Below are 21536 nucleotides of genomic sequence, written 5' to 3' on the forward strand. Positions count from 1 at the left end.
TCAACAAATATTTCTTCCCCTAATACTATATATACAGTAGATTTTTTCTGTATTTCTGTAGAGAATTCAATGGCTAACAGCATCTTTGAGTGGAGTGTATATTGTTGCAATTATAAGGTTTGGCAAAATAATAATTCACACACTGTAAAAGAATCTTAAATTCAATCCACTTATGACTATAATTTAGATAACAAATATGACTTGACACAGATTTGACTCGCCATCTGGGTGTTTTCCTGATTTTAGTCTGAGGTGTGCTGGGATGGACTTCAGCACTCCCTGTGACCCTGATACGCAGTATAGAAAGTGAATTGATTGATGGATGTATGGATGCAGGATCACTTTTCTTCAAGGTGTTAGTTATATAAATTAGATTATGTAAGTGCTACTAACACCTCTGTGGGTGCTCAGATGTCAGCCAAGCAAGCAGTTTCACAGTTTCAAGAGGTCCCATAGCAACACGAAGCGTTTTGGAAGTTAAGTAAACTTGTTGGAAGAAATGCTTTTTAGATTGACAATAAATACCAATATAATGGCTTATTTTAGAGGTACTGTAAAAATAATAACTGAAACTCAAACACACATGCACAACCTTATATAATTTACATTGTGTATCAAATTTGAATTAATTTCTATACATTTTGTTGTTAGACTTAAATAAATAAAACAGAGTCCCTCTTTATCAAGTTACTAGTTCAAACGTTTGTGCCACTAAAGTTCAAGACCCGTTGCGCATAGCTTTAAGTGCCAATCAAAGTCAGGGTGGGCTTTGCTGTCTTGGGCACTGTGTGAGTGTTAGCTCTGTTAGAGTTGTCTGCCGAGCACGCTGGCAGAATGACCCCTATTCCCTTACAACAATAAACCTGTTGAAAGTTTGAGAAGTTCAACGAGAGATTGATATCAACATTCAGCCATCAGTGTAGGTGCTGTGTCACTGTAAGGCTGGAGTTGTCGGACCCGAAAAACTGGTGGAGTGGGGGGAAATCGTGGAGGAACAAGAACTCCTCTCGAGGGGCAAATATGACCGCGCTGTCCCGAGAGATGAGCCAGGATGAGCCCGCGCACCAAGCGGCACCAAGTCAGGAGGTCTGCGTAATGGAGAGCGCCGAGCAGGAGTGCTGCGAGAGGGTCACCATTAACATTTCGGGTCTGCGGTTCGAAACTCAACTTAAAACACTTGCACGGTACCCGAACACGTTGCTAGGTGACCCAAGCAAAAGAATACGTTTCTTCGACCAGTTTCGGAACGAATACTTTTTCGACAGGAACAGACCAAGTTTCGACGCAATCCTATATTATTACCAGTCCGGCGGGAGGCTTCGCAGACCCATCAACGTCCCGGTGGAAATCTTCTTGGATGAAATCCGATTTTACGAGATCGGTGAAGACGCCATCGAGCATTTCCGAGAGGACGAGGGTTTGTTAAAAGAAGAGGAGCGGCCGATGCCCTCCAATGAGTTTCAGCGTCAGCTCTGGTTGCTTTTTGAGTATCCCGACAGCTCCGGACCAGCCAGAATAATCGCCATCATATCTGTTATGATCATCCTGATATCAATCGTTATCTTTTGCGTAGAAACTTTGCCGGAGTTTAGAGAGGACGAGCATGTGTTTAACAACCACCTTGCGCAGAACGGAACGTCTGGAAGAAGATCCAGCCTATTCATGGATCCGTTCTTCATGTTGGAGACCCTTTGCATCATTTGGTTTTTATTTGAACTGCTTGTGAGGTTTCTCGTGTGTCCCAGCAAAACCTCCTTCTTTAAAGACATCATGAACACCATAGATATCGTGGCGATTATGCCGTATTTCGTCACGTTGGGAATGGACCTCGCCGAGGTTCAATCCAACGCACAGCAAACCACGTCTCTGGCTATTTTGAGAGTTATTCGCTTGGTGCGCGTCTTCAGGATTTTCAAACTCTCACGGCACTCCAAGGGACTCCAAATTCTCGGACAGACGCTGCGCGCAAGCATGCGAGAACTTGGACTGTTAATATTCTTCCTTATCATTGGTATCATATTGTTCTCCAGTGCCGTGTACTTCGCTGAAGTGGACGACCCAGAATCGGCGTTTACGAGCATCCCGGAAGCGTTCTGGTGGGCTGTTGTGTCCATGACTACGGTTGGATATGGAGACATGTACCCCATCACTATCGGTGGGAAGATTGTTGGGTCGATGTGTGCTATCGCAGGAGTTCTTACAATCGCGCTGCCCGTACCGGTAATCGTGTCGAATTTTAATTACTTTTATCATCGAGAGCACGGCGCAGAGGAGCAGGTGGAGTTCACGCACGTGACCTGCGGTCAACCTGTTACGCCGTTGCTGGCGGAGTGCAATAAGAGCGACAGTAAACCATCTCTCATCAAAACAGATAATTCAGATGACGACGATGTAAATCCATCAAGTTTCTTAAATTGCAGTCCATTGGAGGAATACACAGGCAAATTCACTGATGTATGAGACCGGCGTTGAACCATTTCTGTGAGTATAACATATTGCTTCTTGCTGAAACAAATCAGTTCGGTGTGTAATGAACTGTTCTAATGCATTAAAAGATTGTTAATGGCATAAAAGCTCCGAGAAAACAACTGCACATCTGTGAGCGCACGAGCTGTTTAAAAGCCACGTTGTCACGTTGCTAGGCAACCGGCAACAATAGTACAGTTTGAGTAATGGCAAATATTAGATGGCAAATAGTACACTTAAAAAGTGCAGAATAAGTACAATATTACATTTATAATACAAAAAATACAATATTACAAAAAAAGTTTATACAAACAAGCAAAATATTTTCACCTAGTTTAAAGATGACGTTCAAGAATGTACAGATATAATTTTATGAGCATCGAGCGCCACTGTGTGGGTGCTTTAGGGATCTGCAGAAAGTCTTGTACCCCAGACACGTTCTTATATTTATTTGAGAATATGTCGCGCATGTCATCTGTGTCACCAAATGTGTTATTTGTTTATTTGCAGAACGCAGCAGAAGTACGAAGATACCGTGGCGGTATTTTTTTCTTTAAAGAAGACAAAGGTTCCAACAAGCATTCTTGTAATATATTGTAATATAAATGTATGTAATTGTCAAATTATTCGTGCATAATTTTAAGCCCTGTTTAAGGCTTATCGTGCACTGTACGAGATTTTAAACATGGAAAATAAGCTCAGCTTTGTCTTTTCTGTAAACGGTCATAATGTGCTTTACAGTGCACGATTTACAGATTGCAGATGTTGTATTCGCTCAGGTATAAATGTAATTCATTGATTTATTACGGAAATGGTCTGGGCAGAAAGAGATCTAATAAGTGGACTTCTTGTTTGGACAGTGCAAAACAATGTAAGAGAGGTAGAGACATAAAATGCATTTAATATGTGACCTCAACCGTTGTTTTGGCTAGTTAACCAGCCCAAACAACAGCCTCAGACCCAGGGAAAATCAATTTTTCTAACACCTTATTGATGTATGAATTGTTAACTTATTTTTGCTAAATAAATATTTTGTCATTTTCATAGTCAGACGTTGTTTGAGTTCTTACAGTTTTGTAGTGATGAAAAATAATAGGTTGATGATGTGACGTAATGTTCATCTGACCAGAAGCATTGTTGTTTACATTCTAAATTTATATAACATATAGTCTGTATAAGTGGGCTTGGTCAATTAAACAGAGAGTGATGAAAACCATACTTACAAAACTGAACTATTACAGCATAAATAATGTATATCAGGTGGGAGCTATGACACTTTAAACAGCTCTGATTAATGACTGCTGATGCAGTTTTGTTGATTGAACTAATCACTGGTAACCCAGCAAAGTACATGTATTGAGGGGAAGTCATTGACCGGCAAATTGAGGAGAGGAAGGGGCTGTCCATTTCTTATTTATGATATTTAGCAGTTAAGAGCTCCCTCCATCTGCTGGCTGATAATGAAAACTCTACACAGTCTAGTTGGTTGATGGACATGTTCTTGATTTGTGTGCAAAAATGAGAACTTTCCAATTGCATGACTTACACTGTACACTGCCCATTTCTCTCATGTATAACATTTTATATAATATATTTGTCTTATGTTTGTAATATATGTATATATTCATTTAACTTTTCCATGAAAATGAAATGATTTAAACATGCATTGTATAATGCTATGTTCTTTGCACTACACAGCCGCGGAAAAATTTTTGAGACCATTTTCTTTTCATTTTCTTTTCTAGTTGTATCCAGTACCTCAGAGATGACGTATTTTGTAGGCTAACCCGGAAGTAAGTGCGCTGGTTCCCCCTCGGGCTCTCACTAAATCCTTGGTGTTTCGAGTCAGATCCGTGGGCGTGGCATAAGGTTTTGACTAAATCGACCGAAAGCTTATGCATTTTTCCCAATTCCCATAGACTGTCGGAAGATCGCAAAAAAATAAGCTCCGTGATTAACAAATGTTTATGATGTTTACATGTTTAGTCTATCAAGATCATCTTTACAAATAAACACAACGTTTGTTTCTTTTGAAGCCGAAATACAATCGGAAGAAGTAAAAAGCCAACACGATGCTATAAACAGACTACTTAAGGTCGCTCGATATCAACCACCAACCCTTTTCCTGTGTCTGAAACCGCTCACTCCTTCACTATTCCCTATAGCGAATGACATTTGAGTCCACTATATGGGGAAGAAGGGAATGAGAATGAGTAAACGATTTCGGACACTGACGTAATATAACCTGCGTCTGAAAGTACTGTCGCGGACATTCGACATAACGGTTATATTACACGTGTGTGGCTTCATGGATCGCTTAATAAAATGGAAAAGTTTATTTTCACCTTATTTGTCAAGTTTTCGTATTAGTTTTTAATAAAGAGAACAAAACAACTGTTTGCCACGTTTATTCACGTTAACGTTTATTACGTTTAATAAAATGATTTAATATATTTCAAATAAAGCACCACTGTCTATAACATTCATTTAATCTATTTATTCTCAAAAACACGAAAAAAAGTCAACAACAAACACAAGTGTATAAACGTGCATTCGTGGCATTAACGGTCACTCTCATCCAGCTAATTCTAATCAAGCGGTCATCGCGTGAAATAGTGAGTGAGCGAGTGTGCATAAGCTGTGTCTCGTTTCGGAAGGTTGCGTCCTTGTGTCCTAGGTATCATCCTCTGAAGGATGCGGTATACGGAGGATTCTTAACTAAGAATTAAACGAGACGTCCTTCGTAGGACATACTGGCAAAAATGGAAACAGGAAGTACCACGTTGCTATGACACTTTGCACTCGAACACCTGTCAAATTAATTAAAATGATTTCTAGATGATTTTAAGAGGTAAAACGTTGGTTACTTTCTACCCTAAACAATGCCAAAAGCAATGCCCAAAAATCACTAAACACTTTTAAACCTATTTACTACATATGCCTGCTAAGATTAAAAAAACGTGACACAAATTGTAAACTGTTCACATTTAAACACCACATATTTGATTGAATGTGCAACTGCTGCCAAGACACATGAAATGTGCAACTGCTCTCATGACAAGACACATGAAAACTGTGATACAATTGAGGTTATCACATATATATTTTTAAACTTTTCCTAAATACATGTACAAATATTACTGTTGTATTGCTTAAAACTAAAGTGAATAAAAACTTGTCTTCTGGTCCTAGGTCTCTTAAATTTTTCTCGCGCTGTAATGCCTAGATCTTGTACTGAATGTTCCCATCCCGTGATGTTAAAGATCGACAATGTTTGTGCTCCACCTATTGGTGGAATTTAGAAACCGTCCACAGTCAGAAGAAACATGCTCGCGTTAATTTAAAGGCGGGGTAACCGATTTCCGAATTACGCTTTAGACAACTGAGTCGGGCCGAGTACCAAAACAACCTTGTAGCCAATCAGCAGTAAGGTGCACAGTGCACAGGATGGACATTAGCCGAGCCGAGCGCTGACGAAAGCGAAAGATGGGGGTAGGGGTGTGTTTGTTTTGGTGATTTGAACATTAACAATGGCTAAGAGAAATCGGACACCCCGCCTTTAATAGGGAATGCACTAAAACATCTCGTATGAACACACAGACCAATGGCGCACTCATTGTATTGTGTAAGGCCTCTATCCCTGATAAACGTGTGTTTTTGAGAGTGTACTGTAATACCACTTTTAAATTAACCATGTATGGTTTAATTATAGTAAAAGTGAAATAACCATGTTTTTGGCAGATTGATTACCATCTATCACCACAGCTACAAATATCAATGTTTAACTATGCCTACTACTGTGAGACCATTGTAAATTTGTGGTTACTTTGACTACTACATGAAAAGTTCATTAAAATCATGGTAAATTTTCTTAAGGGACATTAGAAAAAGTAAAAGCTTCACAAATTTACCATTCAACACGTTTGTTTACGAAACGAAAATAATAATAACAAACTGATCAGTAAATTCTTTGAGAAAAAATGCATACAATGAAGGTTTTGCTGGAAAGAGCGCCGTCCATGGTGATGAAACTCCCGAGTACAAACACCCACGTACTTCTATAAATATTCCAACCCCCACACGATGACTCTATGTCTCAATAGACACGCGTGGAGATTTGCGGCTGTGTAACTCTTTTGGGTGGAAAGTCTCCTCGTCGCAGTGTTCCGCGAAGGACGACATTTTACAGAAGTCCTCTTTTTGTTGTGGTTTTCGGTTGGTGTGGTCAGAGAACAGTTAAAGTATCTGTGCACATTAGCGCTCGGCGAATCAGATACTGCGTCAGTGTTGGCACATAAATGCTCTCGCGCATTGCGTGGACAAGCACTTGCGGCCACACGCGTTAGTACAGCCGGTCTGCATTGCGTCGAACCCCTCCCCCATCTCACTCTATGGCTCTTCTACTGTCCTACCCCCCCCATCTCTCTCTCTCTCTCTCTCTCTCTCTCTCTCTCTCTCTCTCTCTCTCTCTCTCTCTCTCTCTCTCCCATGTGCAATACAGTGCAACAATATGTTGAGCATGATTAAGGAATTATTCCTTCTCCCTTATCGATTCCCCCCTTTAAGAACCCTTTCGCCTCCATACCCCCATGTCAGTGTGTCCAGATAAAACAGACCGCTCGTCATCTTGTCTACTCGTAAGAGGGGAATTTTGCTGATGCAGTGATGTCTGGAAATGGTATGGTTCGCTCTTGCCCCCTTAATGTATCTCCCGCCTGAGCTGCAGCATTACAATTTCTCATGCAGTATAAGCCATTTACACCGAGGTGCCGCCGCAAGAGCGGAGGGGAGGACGTTGCGGCTTCGTGTTGTTTTTTTATAGCGTCTTGTTTTTTTAGCGCGCTTGTATTAAATGTGAAGCTTTGAACTCTATTTCCAAGCCATACTTTATTTCATTATAGCATCGCTGGAGAATGTCGCCAATCATTTGCTCTATGGATGTGAGATTTATGAGCAGTGTGGACCGCAGCGGAACAGTCCGAAAGTAAGAAGATGTGAAAATGCATTTCAAGAGCAATATATAGACGCAAACAGGCATTGCTTCAGTTACGAGGTAAGCACCAAAACTCCTTCATTCTCAAGTAAAAGTTGTGCTTTTTGATTAGTTATTTACTCAACTTACTTACGTCTAAGCAGTTATTCAGTTCATGTGTTTGCTATTCAAATGTGCTGCAGTTAAAACTTGCACTCTTAAAAATAAAGGAGCTAAAAGGGTTCTTGGCATCAATGCCACCGAAGAAGCATTTTGTGTTCCCCAAGGAACCTTTTTAAGGTTTAAAAAACGTCTTTCTTGCCTTTATATAATCTGTAGAATTTTCCACTACAAAGAACCTTTTGTGCACAGAATAGGTTATTTATAAGCTCGATGAACACCCTTTCAGCAACCTTTATTTATAAGAGTGTAGCCTGTGAAGTACTGCATGCATGTCGTGATGGAGCAAAAGTGACATTGTCCTGTCAAATCTTTTTAATAATAACGTAAATGAGCATAATGATGCCGAATGTGCCCTTAAGGCTACACTCTTATGTGATGAATATTAAGTAAATAATAAATAAATAACTAGTGTGAACTTGCTGAGCTGGCAAATATCGCCGCTGTTCGATCCATTTTTCTCTGACTCGGTGACAGAAGCAGCCGTAGTGGATGCAGCTGAGAGGAGCGATGACAACCGCAGTGGGGCCACACTGAGGAAAGATCAAGTTATACCCTACCCGGGGATACCTGAAGACTTATTCGAGAAAGGGAGGAAAGCGACGCCTCTGGGAGGGTGATTGGATGTCTGCTCAATTAAATTAACTGCAATTCCACAACTCCTGCAGAGCTGCGACTTTGACCTGCAGGATGACAGTCGTGGCTGGGGACAACATGGATGAGACTTCTGCGGTGCCGGGGCATCCGCAGGACACGTACCCCCCTGACCACGACGATCACGAATGCTGCGAAAGGGTGGTCATCAATATAGCCGGGCTGCGCTTTGAGACGCAGCTTAAAACTCTCGCTCAGTTTCCAGAGACTCTGTTAGGTAACCCAAAGAAAAGGATGCGCTATTTCGATCCCTTGAGAAACGAGTACTTCTTTGACAGAAACCGTCCGAGTTTCGATGCCATTCTGTACTATTATCAGTCCGGGGGGCGGTTGAGGAGGCCTGCAAACGTGCCGTTGGAAATGTTCTCGGAGGAAATTAAGTTCTATGAACTTGGGGTGGATGCGATGGAGAAATTTCGCGAAGACGAGGGCTTCATCCGTGAGGAAGAGAGGCCCTTGCCCGAGCGTGAGTTTCAACGGCAGATCTGGCTTCTTTTCGAGCATCCCGAGAGCTCGGGGCCGGCCAGAGGAATTGCTATCATTTCTGTTATGGTGATTTTAATTTCCATTGTGATTTTCTGTTTGGAGACCTTACCTGAACTGAAAGGGGACACGGCGGGACGGATAACAACTATAGGCAACATTACCTTCTACTACAAACCAAACATCCTGACCGATCCCTTCTTCATCATAGAGACCCTCTGTATTATCTGGTTCTCCTTTGAGTTGATAGTGCGCTTCTTCGCGTGCCCGAGCAAAGCGGCCTTCTTCAAGAACATCATGAACACCATCGACATAGTGGCCATCATCCCCTACTTCATCACGCTGGGCACCGAGTTAGCCGATGACCCTGAAAGCAAGGAAGGAAAGGGGGAGCAGGCAACATCACTGGCCATCCTCAGGGTGATTCGTCTGGTCAGGGTGTTTCGAATCTTCAAGCTGTCCAGGCACTCCAAGGGCCTTCAGATTTTAGGGCAGACCTTAAAAGCCAGTATGCGAGAACTCGGATTGCTAATATTCTTCCTCTTCATCGGTGTCATATTGTTCTCCAGCGCTGTGTATTTTGCAGAAGCCGAAGAGAAGGAGTCTTTTTTCACCAGTATCCCTGACGCCTTCTGGTGGGCCGTTGTGTCAATGACCACCGTGGGCTACGGGGACATGGTGCCGGTGACAATAGGGGGTAAGATTGTAGGCTCCCTGTGCGCCATCGCCGGCGTGCTGACCATTGCCCTTCCTGTGCCCGTCATCGTGTCCAACTTCAACTACTTCTACCACCGAGAAACTGAAGGAGAAGAGCAGGCCCAGCTTCTCAACGTGAGCAACCCCAACATCGCGTCCGATTCCAACTCTAGCCGCCGCAGCTCCTCCACCGTCAGCAAGTCCGAGTACATGGAAATAGACGGAGACATAAACAACAGCATCGACAACTTCAGAGAGGCCAATCTCAGAACTGGAAACTGCACTATCACAAATCAGAACTGCGTTAACAAAAGCAAGCTGCTAACGGATGTCTAGAGCTCAGTACTGAAGTGTGGGACAGTAGAAGATTCAGTCACGTACGAATGCTTATCTTACCTCCTCTTGTGAGCCCTTGCAATGCGAAAATCTCTACAATGCAGAACAATAAACCAAAACATATAATATAACTGAGATCATTCAATATATAGTCACTCTAAAACATTTTCAAAAAAGAATGGAAAAAAACTATGTACAACAACCACAGACGCACACCTAGCTAATGTCCACAGGCTTTGAAGGACTCGTGATGGCTGCCTCTCGCGAGACAACTTTCGTGTGGATATAAAACCAACACGCATGGACCGCAGATTACATTTCAGCGAGCTGCACGCTGCATCCGGGAAAAGATGTGCAGAGACGTCTGCAGCGTTCGCTGGACACCTCGACTGTCCTCCCCAAGGTATACAAGATCAACTGACCAGCAAAGCACCTTATAAGACGTATCTTCTGCTGGGATGCTATGGAGGCCAAGGTCATCGCCCCATGGACATCCGCATTGCTGCTATTTTCCAGCAGATGCTGTAATTTAGATATCACCAAGTGATCAATTGCCATGCCCTTTAGATATAAGACAGCACAATGCCGAAAGAACAGCCTCATAGTTAGCATGTTTAGACTCTCCTCATTTTGATATCGGCATGCCTGACGCATTACCTCATGACGAAACTAATTTCAGTTTCTTTGGTTTCTCTTCATCCCCTCCATCGATCCCCTCTCATTCGTTGCCATGAGAAGTGCACTAGTGCATCACGATTTGAGATGTTTATTATTTCAACGTATTTAAAAACTGAATGTTTAACCTTACGGGAAACAGAACCTTAACGATATCATAGCATGTCAAAAGAACCTGCATTATGGCCTATTCGACTAAGGTACTGTGTATCCTAGTATATTTAATGCATGACATCGGTATAAATACAGCTTGTTGCAATTAAGACGCCTCGTAAGGGTGTCGGCGTTACGATCAGGGAAACCAAGGAACGCCCGTTCCCGACTTTTTCTGAAATGTGACAAAACATATATGCAAGCCCCAACGCCGGGATGCAAACTTTTCAATCTAAAACGTAGACGAAGACACCGAAAAAGAGCTATCGAGACACTATCGAAGTGCATATAATCATACTTAGCGCACATGTTAAAAAATGACTATAACTTTAATAGCGCAGTGCATGGGCATTCTCTCGAAAAAGATAAAAAAACGCAGGCGATTATACTTCATGCTTCCATTTTGCGATCAAATATAGGCAGATATCCGAAATCGCTTAGCGGGATGCAAAAGAAAACACGGCAGAGTTACTCATATTAGTTGCTAGTGCCTTTAACCTTCTCAGCAACCAGACAGATGAAAAGTGCCTCTGAGTGAGTTTTAGGCAGGCAAGGGGACTGTCACAACGTATGTTGAGGCTGCTCATTACAGTGTAACAGAATGCATTTCATTCGTCGTTGTTTCATTTCGTTTTTCGTTTTGACATGCACAGAATCCACCTTCTCTGGGTTTTCATGCACTTGAGTATGAAATTGGAAGACGTATGAGGGAACCTTTTGGAGTTTCAAATCTGCCTTTGTTTGTGGTTTAGTTATGTTGTGCCATATTAAAGAGTCTACCTCAGTGAGGTTACCGCACAGCTCACCGCAGAGCAGAGTAAAACAGCCTGTGAAGTGTGACACGTTAGAAATAATATGCTTACATTAACCCAGAATCAGCCTTTTTTAAGCACTTAGAACAAATGCAACAATGTCACCGCCCCTGACTCGGTAAAGCTTCTATGCTAAGCACAATCAACAGTCAAATCCATTTGTTTTTGTTGTACATCTGTGAGGAGAGACCTTGAGACAACAGCACAGATTTTCCTATACAACAGGGTTTATCATAAAAAAAGTTATGTTTACATCATTTAAAAGTGATTTATGTGGTACCTTAGACTGTTAGACTGTGTTAGGCCATCACCCGACTTGGCATGTTTATATATGTTCTTTCCGTACCGGTGCATTACTTGGCACATGATAATTGACCAAATTGAACGCAGACTTGATTAAATTTAGAAACATAACTTATAAAGTGTATTGATGGATTAAACATTCATGTGAAACCGTGTGCTAATGGTTTGCATTGATGCTAATGTGACCCGATTGGTTCATTCTAACGCAAAGGGCTCCTTGTTTTTTTTTTTATTGAATGAATTGTGTAGGCCTAACTTTTGTAATTCCCTTGAAAAGAATCAAAGAAATCACCGTTTTGAAAAGGTAACACGAGTCTGTTTTGAGGTGATTTCGTTTAATGAACAGAAGCGAGTCTGCCAGAGTTGCCAGGTCATGTGACCTTTATTGATCATTGAGGTGGGATTGTAAACAAAGGCAAACAACAGTATTTTAGTTTTGATTTGTCTTTACCACTGTACGATTTTAGTCATCTCTGTCACACTTTTGTGCTAGTAAGAACTATTCAGGGTTTTATCAATCCGTTTTTGTTTATGATGATTAACATTGTTAATCAACGAGAAAAGTGAATGGGTCTAGCGAGCAAAATGACTTTAAAGGATTTAGTTTTTAATAAGAAATGTACATGCATAAAATGTCAGATGTGTAAACAGCTTATGAAAAACCTGAAAAAGCCGTTTTAAAAATAAAGGTTCTAAAAGCAACCCTTTTGCAACCATTTTTGGTTCTACAAAGAACCTTTTAAGTCAAAGGTTCTTAAAGGAACTATTTCCTTCTTACCTTTTTATAGTCTGTAGAAGCTTTTTTCCATTATGAAGAACTTTTTGTGCAACAGAAAGGTTCTATGGATGTTAAAGGTTCTTTATAGTACCACACAGTCAAAATGGTTCTTCTAGGGCATCATTTAGCACCTTTATTTTCAAGAGTGAAAGTTTAATTTTATTTATGCTAAACTGAATAGTTTGAAACTTGGCATGTGAGTTGTTGTCAAACCCTATGGTGCTATGCATAAACTTAAATATCACACGACTATACCATGAATCAAAGCAATAGGGTATTACAGGATTGTCCATAATCCATGTTTTAACATATACAAAGGGCTGTGGCTAAAATCTAGAGAACAATAGGAATTTAAAGCTCTCATCATGCCAGAAGTACTGTAATGTCCATCAGTGATAATGTGGTAGTTGGCAAAATTCATAAATGTACTTTGAGTATAACAGAAAAGGCTAAACATAACAGACATGTTCCCAGAAGTGTTGTCCACTCACTAAATCAAATTATGCTTTTAGAAGTTTCCTTTAGCCACTGATCTGAGGTTATTACAGTTTATGAGCGTACAGTAAATGATGGCTGGTCTCGGATCAGTTGAGTCTGTAAAGGTATAAATCTATAATGGACAACATTATTTTTTCTGTGTATACATTTGCGTTCAGAATTTCTCGACAACATTTTAAAAAAGGGATAACATTGTAAATACACCGCAGTGAAGTCAAAACGATACAGTATTATAAACCATGCCTTGAGAAAGTGATGTTCCATCATGTCTATAAAGACCCAATGTGAAGGCATGTTGGAGGAATTCTTGTACTAATGTTCCCAGGTTGTGGCCTTTTGGAGGATGTTGCAAACATACTTATTTTTCTTCACCTGCGTGGCCTCGTCTAGCTATGCTACCATGTTGCGTCCATGTGGCACTATAGATAACTGTGCTTTAAAGAACCCATGCCCTCGATAAAACTACAGCAGACTCCCAAATGGGTCCATAAGACAAGCCATTACCAATATATAGAAAGATTATAGCTTGTGTTATCGATATCACGAAATAAATCCAATAAATGGCATTTGCATCAAAAATGTACTGTACCGTACCACCATACCGAACCAAAACTCAACAGCAACCTAGCAATTGCAAAAATCTGCATGGTGTATGGAAGACTGCATGAGCTTAGCCTATCAAAACTGAGGATCAACTATATTCTGGTTGCATCATTTTAAGCCCTTGCTGTCATTTGTTCCTGAAGCCATCTTCATTATTTATACGGCAATGTTTTTTCTCTTTCCTTTTGTTTGGGAAAAGTTCTTTAATCTGTCAAACTCCACTGATCAGATCAGATCAGATCAGATCAGTTTGTTGTTTATTTGTTTACTTTCAAGATGTTAAATCACGGATTGAAAATGTCATGCATTTGAAAAAAACTTAAACCAAAACAGAATCCAGGATTCCCACAATACAGCCAAAAGAAAGTACTGACCATTTCAGCTGTGTGTTTATGTTCGGTGACGGCTTCATGTTAATGTTTGTTCCATGTACATTTGGTCAAACTGCTCATGTTGTCTTAATGTGTTTCTGTATGTTTTGTGTCTTCGTTATGCTAAATTACGCTGTTTAACTTGTCCTACATTGACAACGGCATGGTCTGCGATCTATGCAAGGGTTCTTCTGTTTATTATGTCAAATATGATTTGATCATACATCTGAATCAATAAATTTTTAATTATCAGCTGTCAGGTGTACGGTACTGGTTTTTGGAGGTTGGACTGGTGCAGATTAGGATGTGCAGTTTTAGTGATGTTCTAAATAGTTAATGGCATTTCCATGAATAGAGTAGGCCTACTTTAATAAACCACGCATGCATGAGCATTTTTTGTTTGTTTTTTATATGCTGTCAATTATGCCTCAAAAATATTTTTGTTCTCAAAAAAACCAATCTGTATGATTTTTAAAGGTTTGTAAGAGTTTCACGCCCTGTTTTGTATTTGATTCATTGAAAGTGCAGAAGATGTAAAACATTATCATGAACATCTTTGATTATCTGGTAACACTTTACAATGAGGTCATATTTGCTAAAATTAGTAAATGCATTTACTAACGTGAACAAACAATGAGCAATTTAGGTTTCAGCATGTGTTCATGTTTGTTAATGTTAGTTGATATAGTCAATATAATTCTTCATATTATTCATAGTGCATTAACTAATGTTAATAACTTTTGATTTTAAAATTGTATGAGTAAATGCTGAAATTAACATAAACGTACATTAATAAATTCTATAGATTCATTGTGTTAGCTAATGCATTAACCAATGTTAACATATACAACCTTATTGTAAAGCGTTACCGATTATCCTAAAAACTAATATACGCACGACAGAAAAGTGAGTTTCTACCATGCGCTGAATTTTCTTCTCCTATTGAGCTGTCTGTGTTGTTAAGTGGTGCAACAGAAAGCTCCAAGTTGTCTAGTACACTGAACACACACAACAACAAAAGGAAGTAAACAGCCAGTTTACAGTCAACGAGATCTTTATCTCCCGCTTTCAGTCTACCTCTCTCCATCTTAAACAGGCACATTTCATCCCCATTTGTGCCGACATTTAAAACATGATATTGTGGCTTGTGTTTGAAAGTACCCTTGCTCTCTCATCCTCTGCATTGCCCTCTGGAGCTGCAGCATTCCACTGCAGGCTGGGGCTGGGGTGGGGTGAGCTGGCATCCGGCCCAGTGCAGTTCCTGAGGCAGAAAGTCATGCTGGAGAAGGGCAGCGAGATCCGAGTTCCTCTGCCCCTCTGCTGTTCTGTCTTAATCTGACCCGACCACTTAGCCGCGCGTCTTATCGAGAAGTGATTTTTCATTGTGTTGATTTTGTGATCGTCCTTTCACATGGATTCCTCAGTGGTCAAGATGTGCCGTGACGGAGTTGAAAATTCTGCCTTGCAATTACAGATGGCTTCTGTGTAATCTGCCTGCCGTCTGCCGCACTGATTGAAGATTTCTCAGTCACAAAAACAGACCACCCTAATGGAGGCCTTGAATTATATAGTATGTCATCAAGGGTCAGCAAGGTTGTTGGCTTTAGTACAAACTCTTTTAATCATTTAGACAAAAAACAGTTTAAGGGGGCACTATGAGGTGGTACTGGGTATTAAACTATAGTGCAGATTATAGTTTTCTCTATACTGTTGTATTGATATGCTTTAGAATTTAATTTCATTATAATGTAAATAGTAAAAAATATATACAATAATACAGCCACCGAAAAAATTAGGAGACCATTCCAAATTGTCATTTAATCAGCATTTCTAGATGTATTGTGCCAGTCCAGTGTCTGTTGAATTTCAACACAATCAAACCTCAGGAGAGACATAAAAATCGAGGTTATCAAATAAAAAAATATTTTGAACTTTTCCTAAATACATATACAAATATTTCTTTGAGGCCAGAAAAAATACAGAACATGTTTTCTGTTATTTTGACCTGTTTCTCCAGTTTTCATTTTCTGCAAATAAACTCAAATAGAAACTATATTTTAATTTGAAATCTGGTATAAATATTGTTGTAATTATGCAAAAATTATTTTACCTAAACACGTACCTTTAAATAGTAAATTCTGAAATCAGAAAACTAATTTTGAAATGGTCTCTTTTTTTCCGCTACTGAATATTTTTTCTTTTATTTGTATAACTTTGACAACACAGTCTTTTATTTATTATTGAAAAAATGCAGTGTCTTTTATTTGATGTATGTATATGTAACACTGCATTTTTTAATAATAATAATAAAGACTCATTTTAATATCAATATAATAAATATATTTAAAAAATATAATATAAATATAATATAAATAGCTACATTTTATATATTGGATAAATATTTGCGAAACCCACAGACAAACATTAAGGTGACCAATTGTAATGATTTATGAATATAATATAATATAATATAATACAACAATAAGGGCGGGGTATATAGATACAATATTTTTAATCTAGTAAATGAGTAACAAAAATCACATCCCATAGACTAAATATTAATGATGCATTGATTTACGATTTCATCCTGAACAACACACACACAAACACACAGATGTAAATACTCATAAATCAGATGGAAAGTCAGTCTAATGGGACTTTGCATTTCCCTTAGTCAGCCTTCTGGCACGCTCCCTGCTGCCAGTTCCCTTAAAGATGGAAACTCATCCTCCTCCTGCTCAACACCGATGTTACTGTCAAACAGTATCATACAGCACCTTTGCATCTAAATGCACCAAATACTGTTAATATTATAAATAAAAATCATTTCAAATCCGTCTTCAATGAACATCTAAATGATATCCTGCGCGTATCACGTGTTGTGATTACCTGATAAAGCATTTTCCTCACTGTGCTGTGCTGTTCTAAAATCAGATGGTCACATTGGAGCGAGTAATGCGGATTTTAATGCATGCATCAATCTATACATCCATTCATTCAGTCTGTGCCTCTCCTTTGGCTCACTTTATGGCTTTCTTCCTCTTCGCATTATCTCTATAATGCTGCTGTCAGCCGTGTTTAATAATTAAAGGCATGTCCATCTCTCTGGCCATCTTATGTAAACTATGCAAAGTGTTCCTTGTCAAAACCAAGGCCGGTAAGTTAATGCTATACTGTATGGATGGATAATCACCCTGTACTCATGGTTGCTACAAACATTTTTGAAAAAATACATGTTTTGGAATATGAAAAGGTATGTTACACACCATAATGTACTTATATGTGTGCTAGTCATCAGTCTATCAGTCCTTACATGTTTTAATATATTGCAGTGTGTGTGAGCATTGGTTGACCTCACTATTCCCAGCATACAGATCTCTCCTTACAGCTGTGTCAGCCTGCGGCAATGTGGATGGTAGACTCATCATCCATCACCATATACAGTATACAATACAGCTGAGGGTGTCGTTTAAGTCATGTCAAACTCAGTTGTGAGTATACATCGCTTCACCCGTAATGTGATCATGTGTTATTCACTGTTGTATGGTGACACATGTATGGTGATGTAAAGGGACTAGTTATTTTTTATATCTTTTTTACATATAGCCACAATATTCTATACAAATATTTGCAAAAACAGATCATTCGGTTTTTAAAAATCACATGTTATGTCATCCTGTTTTTATTGTGTTTGTGAGCTGTATTTTGGGGTTATTACTTTATCAAAACAACCCAACTCTAGTTTGATTGATATTGGAATGCACAATAAAAAGCATTATTTTTTAATCATTTTGAATTCATTTAATTGTTAATATGACATTTTAAGGTATAACAGAGTTGCATTTCCAACAAGTTTTATTTTTTCAAAACATTGGAATTTCAATGCTAAAGGAAAATGAGGTGATAATTGTAGAAGGTCAAAGAGTTATTGCTGACACTTATGAATAATGATGTGACTTTTATCTGCCAGCCGGTTCATTTATTTCCATCACTCTCAGGTTCGGTGAAGCTCCTCCCCTTTGGATGACATGATCTGCATGCTCAGTTTGTGACATTGTTGGCAGTATATGAAAGTCATTCAGTTGATGGGTATCACATCATCAGTGGTACTTTCAGGTGATTTTAGGCAGTTTTCGCATCCTTAAATGCCCTTGGTTTGATTTCTGCTGTCAAAGCAGATAATGCACTGTATAAAGACAGATAATTGCTAAATGTTGTCATTATTTTACTATTTTATCAAAAACCACATGGAAACAAGTTACAGGAAAGCACACATGTTGTGTATGTTGCTGGATTTTCTCCATGCTTCTCTGTTGCTTGGAGGGAATTTGAAGATGACAAATGAGGCAAGCACAACAAGAAGAGCGAGGAGTTTTGTGACTCTCCTCTCTCCCACTTTCCCTCTCCATCATTCTTTCAAGAGCAGTCAAGGACAGTTAGGTCAGAAAGGCTCAGCAGCTCCCAGCAGGCTTCTGCAGTCTTCCATGAAGCGGAGATTTCAGCAGTTTACAGCGCCTGCGTGAGAGAGTGAGGAGGTGTGTGTGTGAACGTTTGTAGGAGAGCTGCCTGCTGCAAAGAATATCTCACTCATTTGCCACTGATATCAGTACTAGCAGAGAAACAACATCAACAAAAAAAATGATTAAGTAAATGTGCAAGGTGTTTCGTTAGTTTGAACCTCAAAACAACAACATTTATTGATTGCAATATTTTGAAATAAATTCCAATAAGTATCCTTTGTTACACTGTAAATGTGATGATCCCACAATTACATTCGTGACATGAATTTATGAAGAAGAAAGAATCTGTTCAATGTCAGCCCAACAGCGTCAAGGAGACTCACTGCAGCGTGGTGCAATATGTTCAGGTGTGATAGCTGCAGTACTTGCAAAATATACATTTATCTATTGCTGCCTCCATGAAAATGAATTGTCTTATATGCATTTCTTTTTATGTTGTGTTGATCGCAGCTTTTGGTAAGCGATGTACTGTACAACTTTACTCTCTCTTTCTCTCTCTCTCTCTCTCTCTCTCTCTCTCTCTCTCTCTCTCTCCATTGTGGTGCTGACTCACTGTCACTGGCCCAGAATATGCTGTCTGCCTGCATTATAGCCAGCTCACCTTCCCACCAATTAATGCCGCCTCAGCACCTGAATAAAAGCTCTGGGGCTCTAAGAGCAAACGATGTGTTAAAATCATATCATGGTGAAATAAGATAATGGTTGAGCTACTGTGCCACTCTAGTGCTTTTGCATTTCTAAGGTCAGCCAGTGGATATTGGACAAAGATTAAATTCTTAAATGTCTAAGAAGCAGTAAATGCATTACATTACATATTTATGCTTTTGACAGATACGTCTATTGCATTCAAAGTGTCTTTTTCATTCATTTTTGTGTGTCCCCTGAGCTACAGGAACATATGAACATTGTTGATACTATACATTTATATGATACGGTGTGCATAAAAAGGTATAAGAAAAAAACATGTGCTACCTGGTATGCCATGATGTCTTTAGGTGGGTGTCTTAGTTGCAGATGATATGGACACTGAAACAATAAATTGTGTTTCACACAGAAGACAGATGGACGAGTCTGCGGGTGTGTAGCTACTGCCATCTTGTGGATACAAGAATCCCCTGCAAAAGCAACAGCAACGTTATTTGTGAAAGTTTAAAATAAATATTCATTAAAATGGCAATTCCGACGTTGTTTGCTTATAATACAATTAAATAATGACCAAATTGTAATTTATGAGTGAGGTGTTCCTTTGTAGGCTTCTGAACTTTTTTAAAAACACAATTATCGTTTTTTTATATAAACGAAAGCAGGAAAATAACATTGGTCCTGTCATATTACACGAGTTAATAAAAAATAAATAAAAAAACTTAGTTTGGTACAAGGTCAGTAAATTGATTTCTATAATCTGTTTTTATTTGCACTTTCCAGATTTACATTTACATTTAGTCATTTAGCAGACGCTTTTATCCAAAGCGATTTACAAAGAGTTACAAATAAGCGATATGTCATACAGGAGCAATAATACAATAGATGATAATACAGTTATATAATTAAGTTACTAGTTTCAACGGTTCTTGTCCTCAATACAGGAAATCCCAGTAAAACACAAAAGGTTGTTGTTAATTAGATAATAAGGTAATCAGTGCTAATAAAATGTGATAATTTGTCGATATGTTGGCGGGCAAACTAACCAATCAGCAATCAGTGGGCGGTACCATGATTAAAACGTCATCAACAGTATATAAACACCCGAACCGCGAAACGGAACTTCAGAGTACTTTGCCTAACCCTAACGCTCTTCGGCTTCCTGTACGGTATTTGTACTGTTTTGTCTTAAGCTTTCAGTATATTACAGGAAGCCACCCCCGTAGGTCTGGTGCGTTTAAAAAAGCTATAGAGTACTCTTATGCTCGGTCTCACAGGTCTGATCGTCTCGTGCTTAGGTGGACAGTCCGGCTGCCACCAAGATTTCTTCTCTGCCGCACGTGCCTCGGATTTGTGGGGTAAAATACACTTGAGCAGATTAAACTGAGTATGGCGAATTTTGCGGATCTTTACACTGGTCCTGCAAACAAGCCGATGCTCAGACATACCATACTATTCACGACGTCTGATTGATCTGTTCTTTGTAAATCGCAGGTTTGTAGTAGTGCTGTTGAAGTCGTTTTTGTGATTTTTAGCATGGTTTCTTTCAGATGTTTTATTTAACTTGCCAATACGTTTTGCCCCTGCCATCTCCTAAATCCCCACCCCCATCTCAATTTAATGTCTGTCTACGTTTAACACCGCAGATGAGAGCTGTGTAAATGCTTTTTGATTTACGTAACATGTAAACCTAAATGCTTGAGGTAAAAATGATGATAAATAGTTTTGAGAAAGCCTTAAGTTGTTTTAATTTGGAGTAACAAGAACTGCGTTATGACGGGTTATTGTTTGATTTAAAAGACTATTGCATTAATATTTAGTCTTTCTTCTGGTTCTATTTTGGGTGGTGTTTGATTGCATTTGTAATAATTAAATAAACTGTAAGCTGGATAATCGGTTTGGTATAACCAATTTCGTTTTTTTTTTACTTCATTTTCCCATTTAAAGAGACGGGTCACTCAAAAACGAAAAGTTCTGTCTTCATTTACTCACCCTTGAGTTGTTCCAAATCTCCATACGTTTCTTTGTTCTGATAAGCACAGAGTGATATTTGGAAGAATGCTTGTAACCAAACAGTTCTTGGCCACCATTGACTCCCATAGTAGGAAAAATGACAATGGTAGTCAAAAGTGCCCCAGAACTGTTTGCTTCCCCATATTCTTCGAAATATCTTTGTGTTCATCAGAACAAAGAAATGTATACCGATTTGGAACAACTTGAGGGTGATTAAATAAAGAGAGCGGTTTCATTTTTTGTGAACTGTTCCTTTAAGTGTATTGTCACATGAATGTGATTAGGAAGTTGCTAAGATCATGTCCTCTAAGCAAACTGTAGAACTGGTAAAACCTTGTCAAAGTTCATAGTACTCTATAAACAGTGGCATGCCTACACAGC

The 21536-nt window shown here is 39.3% G+C and overlaps 2 protein-coding genes across 4 annotated transcripts; both read left to right on the forward strand.

The window, feature by feature from the left end:
• On the forward strand, positions 1-3734 carry kcna6a (potassium voltage-gated channel, shaker-related, subfamily, member 6 a). The gene is made up of 2 exons (XM_057330478.1): positions 1-2481; positions 2977-3734. Exon 1 carries the CDS (start codon positions 1021-1023, stop codon positions 2458-2460), a length of 1440 nt encoding a protein of 479 aa, XP_057186461.1. The 5' UTR covers positions 1-1020; the 3' UTR covers positions 2461-2481; positions 2977-3734.
• A 3226-nt stretch (positions 3735-6960) lies between these two features.
• kcna1a (potassium voltage-gated channel, shaker-related subfamily, member 1a) lies at positions 6961-14232 on the forward strand. Of its 3 annotated transcripts, XM_057330126.1 has the most exons (3): positions 6961-7144; positions 7368-7519; positions 8096-14232. In XM_057330126.1, the coding sequence occupies exon 3, from the start codon at positions 8309-8311 to the stop codon at positions 9785-9787; it is 1479 nt and encodes a 492-aa protein (XP_057186109.1). In that variant the 5' UTR covers positions 6961-7144; positions 7368-7519; positions 8096-8308; the 3' UTR covers positions 9788-14232. The 3 variants fall into 3 exon arrangements, with proteins under 3 accessions (XP_057186109.1, XP_057186108.1, XP_057186110.1); XM_057330125.1 differs by having other exon boundaries at positions 6961-7519; XM_057330127.1 differs by having other exon boundaries at positions 6961-7519; positions 8099-14232.
• The last annotated feature ends 7304 nt before the right edge of the window (positions 14233-21536 follow it).

This window comes from Triplophysa rosa, linkage group LG3 (genome assembly GCF_024868665.1).
Source record: "Triplophysa rosa linkage group LG3, Trosa_1v2, whole genome shotgun sequence".
NCBI lineage: Eukaryota > Metazoa > Chordata > Actinopteri > Cypriniformes > Nemacheilidae > Triplophysa > Triplophysa rosa.